The sequence below is a fragment of the Nicotiana sylvestris genome, chromosome 6 (genome assembly GCF_000393655.2).
Source record: "Nicotiana sylvestris chromosome 6, ASM39365v2, whole genome shotgun sequence".
NCBI classification, from domain to species: Eukaryota; Viridiplantae; Streptophyta; class Magnoliopsida; order Solanales; family Solanaceae; genus Nicotiana; species Nicotiana sylvestris.
Window position 1 is genome coordinate 20,258,143 of NC_091062.1, and position 6,000 is coordinate 20,264,142.

The 6,000-nt window shown below is 42.3% G+C and overlaps 1 protein-coding gene across 1 annotated transcript; it reads left to right on the top strand.

The window, feature by feature from the left end:
- Nucleotides 1-4,249: 4,249 nt before the first annotated feature.
- Nucleotides 4,250-4,798, top strand: LOC138870345 (uncharacterized). Its single transcript, XM_070148142.1, has one exon. It carries the CDS (start codon nucleotides 4,250-4,252, stop codon nucleotides 4,796-4,798), a length of 549 nt encoding a protein of 182 aa, XP_070004243.1.
- The last annotated feature ends 1,202 nt before the right edge of the window (nucleotides 4,799-6,000 follow it).

Sequence of the window (6,000 nt, forward strand, 5' to 3'; positions counted from 1 at the left end):
TCGATACTTGTTGGGGGAGCAAGCAAACAAATATCTATGAGGACGCACTGAGGTTGAGGCTATTTCCCTTTTTCTACGGGGAAAAGCACTATACTGGTTAGAGAGGTTGCCCAATCATTCCATCCACACTTGGGATGAGTTAGTAGAGAAGTTCATTTCCAAATTCTTTTCTCCGGGATATATGGAGACGCTTCGGGATGAGATTATTGCTTTCAAGCAAGAACCCAATGGGCCATTGCACTAGATTTGGGAAATATATTGTACCACACTTAAAGAGTACCCGAACAATGATATGACTGAGGCCATGATCCAACAGACCTTCTACAGGGGCATCAACACAACTAATCAATGTGTGGTTAACCAACTCACCGGGGGGAACTTCATGAACACGCCTTATGCCAAAGCTTGTGAAATTCTTAATGAGATGACGAATACCTCTTCGGCATGGCGAAGCTTGCCAATGTTTCGCAAGGTGACCCTAATGTTATTCACCTACGCAAGGAGCTACATGATCATGGGTAAGCTATTGCTGAGTTGAAAACTACCATGAACCAATTGGCCAAAGCTCAGTTTCAAAAAGTTCAAGGGCTTAAACAAGTGCATGCAATGGAAGGTGTGAATATGATGGTAAACAAAAGACGGCAACATGGTCAACAAATGCAAAACCGTCTGGACCAATTTATGCAAGATGATAGTGGTTATGATCAAGATGATTCGTTCAATGAGAAAGAAGAAGAAGTTCACTATGTCAACAATTATCAAGGTCAAAGAAACAATGCTCAAGGACAAAATCAACAACAATGGAGGTCACAAGGGAACCAAGGTAATTAGAACTACCAAAACCACCAAGGCAATTAGAGTGGTGGCAATCCTAATCAAAGCAATTGGAACAATCAAGGAAATCAAGGCAATTGGAGTAATCAAGTCAATTGGGATAACAACAATCAAAGCAATTGGGGAGGCAATAATCAAGGAGGATAGAACAACAACAACAACAACAACCGGGGGTCGGGTTCTCAAAGGCCCCAAATGTTCCAATAACCAAGAAATCAACCTCCCTATCCTTCTCAAGGTCCGAGATCTTCTTCCAATAAGATGCGTATAATTGAAAACATGTTTAAATAGATGATGGAGAAGAATGCTGACTCTGATGCTCAATTAGCCTCACGCAACACTTCTATTTGGATTTTGGAGGTTCAATTAGGCCAAATCTCACAAGCTTTGAACACTCGTCCTAAGGGGGGAACTACCTAGTGATACGGTGGTAAACCCAAAGGGTGGGAATAATATGGGACATACTAATAAAGAAGTGAGAATTCATATAGATAAAAGTGTAGAGGTGAACACGTCTAGGGAACACGTGTGTCCCCCCTTAGTGATGGACGTGATTGTTGATGATGCTAGTACCAAAATGAACGTTGAAGACAAATTGGAAGTTGTTTTGCTCAACCTTGATGATGATGATAAGAGTGATGGCTATGTGGAGTGTGTAAATGCATTGAAGGCATGGTGTCGTATACTTATGAGCCTCGAAAGTTGTCTTTGGACCTTGAAAACCAGAAGACTCCTACAACAAAGCCCTCAATCGAGCAGCCTCCTACCTTGGAGTTAAAGCCATTGCCCCCGCATCTCAGGTATGAATTTCTTGGCCCTTCTTCTACCTTACCAGTTATCCTTTCTTCTTGCTTAACTATCATGTAGGTAGAGTCCACATTGGAGGTGCTACAAAGGAGGAAAAGAGAAATCAGATGGACTTTGGCAGATATCTGGGGCATAAGCCCCGCCTTTTGCATGCACAAGATTATTTTAGAGGAGAGCGCCAAACCCTTCGTTGAACATCAGAGGAGGCTAAATGAAGCAATGCAAGAGGTGGTGAAGAAGGAGATAATCAAGTGTTTAGATGTTGGGGTTGTGTACCCCATTTCCAATAGATCATAGACCTCTCTGGTGCAATGCGTCCCAAAGAAAGGGAGCGTGAATGTGGTAACAAATGACAAGAATGAATTTATCCCAACAAGAACTATCACCGGGTGAGAGTGTGCATGGACTATAGGAAGCTCAACAAAGTTACTCAGAAAGATCACTTCCCGTTACCATTTGTTGACCAAATGCTTGATAGGTTGGCCAGACGTGTTTTTTATTGCTTTCTTGATGGATACTCTGGCTATAACCAAATCCTTATTGCCCTTGAGGACCAAGAGAGGACCACATTCACTTTTCCCTATGGAAAAGGTGGAGATGCAACCACCTCAAATTAAAGAAGGATTGTAGATGAAAATGTTGTGGTGCAAGAAAATGAAATCCCAAGCAATGTGGTTCAAACTAATGAAGAAGTGAGAATTCATATAGATGAAAGTGTGGAGGAGATGTAAGAAGAGGTGAACCCGTCTAGGGAACACGTGATTGACATGCCGGAACCGATAGTGCCCAAGGCCAATGCACCAACGCCAAGTTCTACTCTTCCATTCCTTCAAATGCTTGCAAAGAAAAATAGGAAAACCAATTCAAAAAGTTTATTGATATGATGAAGAGTGTACCATTGGAACAAATACCGGGATATGCAAAATTCATGAAGGATTTGGTCACGAAGAAAAAATCAATGAATTTTGAGACCATCAAGATGACTCATCAAGTGAGTGCTATTGTGAACTCATTGGCTCCAAAGTTGGAAGATCCGGGCGCTTTCACAAACCCTTGCACTATTGGGAGTGCCAATTTTGCCATAGCATTATGTGATTTCGGGCCAAGTATCAACTTGATGCCTTATTCGGTGTTCAAAACTTTAGGAATTGGGCAACCAAGACCCACATCCATGAGGTTGCAAATGGTGGATCGAACAATGAAGAGGCCTTTGGGTATTATTGATGATGTATTGGTTCGAGTTGACAAGTTCATCCTCCCAGCAGACTTTGTGATCCCTGATTGTGAAGTGGACTACGAGGTGCCTATCATTTTGGGTAGATCTTTCTTTACAACGGGGAAGGCTCTTATTGATGTGGAAGCTGGTGAGATCACTTTCCGGGTGGGTGAAGAAAAACTGGTCTTTCATGTGTGCAAATAAATGAGCCAGCCGAATAGTATTGAAGTTTGTTCGTTCGTGGATTTGGTGACGGACGAGATTGTTGATGATGCTAGTGCCACAATGAACGTTGATGACAAATTGGAAGTTGTTTTGCTCAACCTTGATGATGATTAGGAGAGTGATGGTTATGTGGAGTGTGTAAATGTATTGAAGGCATGGGGTCATATACTTATGAGCCCTGAAAGCTGTCTTTGGACCTTGAAAACCGGAAGACTCCTCCAACAAAGCCCTCAATCGAGGAGCCTTTTACCTTGGAGTTAAAGCCATTGCCCCTGCATCTCAGGTATGAATTCCTTGGCCCATACCTTACCAGTTATCCTTTCTTCTTGCTTAACTAACATGCAGGTAGAGTCCATATTGGAGGTGCTACAAAGGAGGAAAGAGCAATCAGATGGACTTTGACGGATATTCGGGGCATAAGCCCCCTCTTTTACATGCACAAGATTATTTTGGAGGAGGGCGCCAAACCCTCTATTGAACATCAGAGGAGGATAAATAAAGCAATGCAAGAGGTGGTGAAGAAGGATATAATCAAGTGTTTAGATGCTGGGGTTGTGTACCCCATTTCCAATAGATCGTAGACCTCTATGGTGCAATGCGTCCCAAAGAAAGGGAGCGTGAATGTGGTAACAAATGACAAGAATGAATTGATCCCAACAAGAACTGTCACCGGGTGGAGAGTGTGCATGGACTATAGGAAGCTCAACAAAGTTACTCAGAAAGATCACTTCCCGTTACCATTTCTTGACCAAATGCTTGATAGGTTGGCCATACGTGTTTTTATTGCTTTCTTGACAGACACTCTGGCTATAACCAAATCCTTATTACTCCTAAGGACCAAGAGAAGACCACTTTAACTTGTCCCTATGGAAAAAGTGGAGATGCAACCACCTCAAATCAAAGAAGGATCGTGGATGAAGATGTTGTGGTGCAAGAAAATAAAATACCAAGCAATGTGGTTCAAACTAATGAAGAAGTGAGAATTCATATAGATGAAAGTGTGGAGGAGACACAACAAGAGGTGAACCCATCTAGGGAACACGTGAATGACATGCCGAAACCGGTAGCGCCCAAGGCCAAGGCACCAACGCCAAGTTCTCCTCCTCCATTCCTTCAAAGGCTGGCAAGCAAAATAGTGAAAACCAATTCAAAAAGTTTATTGATATGATGAAGAGTGTGCCATTGGTTGAGGCATTGGAACAAATACCGGGATATGCAAAATTCATGAAGGATTTGATAACCAAGAAAAGATTAATGAATTGTGAGACCATCAAGATGACTCATCAAGTGAGTGCTATTGTGAACTCAATGGCTCCAAAGTTGGAAGATCCGGGCGTTTTCACAACCCCTTGCACTATTGGGAGCACCGATTTTGCGAAAGCATTATGTGATCTCGGGGCAAGTATCAACTTGATGCCCTATTCGGTTGTTAAAACTTTAGAAATTGGGCAACCAAGACCCATATCCATGAGGATGCAAATGGTTGATCGAACAATGAAGAGGCCTTTGGGTATTATTGATGATGTATTGGTTCGAGTTGACAAGTTCATCCTCCTAGTAGACTTTGTGATCCTTGATTGTGAAGTGGACTACGAGGTGCCTATCATTTTGGGTAGACCTTTCCTTGCTATGGGGAAGGCTCTTATTGATGTGGAAGTCAGTGAGCTCACTTTTCGGGTGGGTGAAGAAAAACTGGTCTTTCATGTGTGCAAATAAATGAGCCAACCGAATAGTAATAAAGTTTGTTCGTTCGTGGATTTGGTGACGGACGTGATTGTTGATGATGCTAGTACCACAATGAATGTTGAAGACAAATTGGAAGTTGTTTTGCTCAACCTTAATGATGATGATGAGAGTGATGGCTATGTGGAGTGTGTAAATGCATTGAAGGCATGGGGTCGTATACTTATGAGCCCCGAAAGTTGTCTTTGGACCTTGAAAACCGGAAGACTCCTCCAACAAAGCCCTTAATCGAGAAGACTCCTACTTTGGAGTTAAAGACATTTCCCCCGTATCTCAGGTATGAATTCCTTGGACCTTCTTCTACCTTACTAGCTATCCTTTCTTCTTGCTTAACTAACATGCATGTAGATTCCACAATGGAGGTGCTACAAATGAGAAAAAGAGCAATCGGATGGAATTTGGCAAATATCCGGGGCATAAGCCCCGCCTTTTGCATGCACAAGATTGTCTTTGAAGAGGGCGCCAAACCCTACGTTGAACATCAGAGGAGGCTAAATGAAGCAATGCTAGAGGTGGTGAAGAAGGAGATAACCAAGTGTTTAGATGTCGAGGTTATGTACCCCATTTTCGATAGCTCATGGACCTATCCGGTGCAATGCGTCCCAAATAAAGGGGGCATGACTGTGGTAACAAATGACAAGAATGAAGTTATCCCAATAAGAACTATCACTAGGTGGAGAGTGTGCATGGACTATAAGAATCTCAACAAAGTTACTCAGAAAGATCATTTCCCGCTTCCATTTCTTGACCAAATGCTTGATAGGTTGGCCGGACGTGTTTTGTATTGTTTTCTTAATGGATACTCCGTCTATAACCAAATCCTTATTGCTCCTGAGGACCAAGAGAAGACCACTTTCACTTGTCCCTATGGTACTTTCGCATTCTCGCGAATGCCTTTTGGGTTGTGTAATGCACCAGCAACTTTTCAACGATGTATGATGTCTATTTTTACCGACATGGTGGAGGACATTCTTGATGTCTTTATGGATTATTTTTCTGTGGTTGGGAATTCGTTTGAAGATTGTTTGAACAATTTTTATAGGGTATTAGCTAGATGTGAGGATACAAATTTGGTGTTGAATTAGGAGAAGTGTCACTTCATGGTCGAGGAAGACATTGTCCTCGGCCACAAAATTTTAAAGCATGGTATTGAGGTCAACAAGGCCATAATTGAG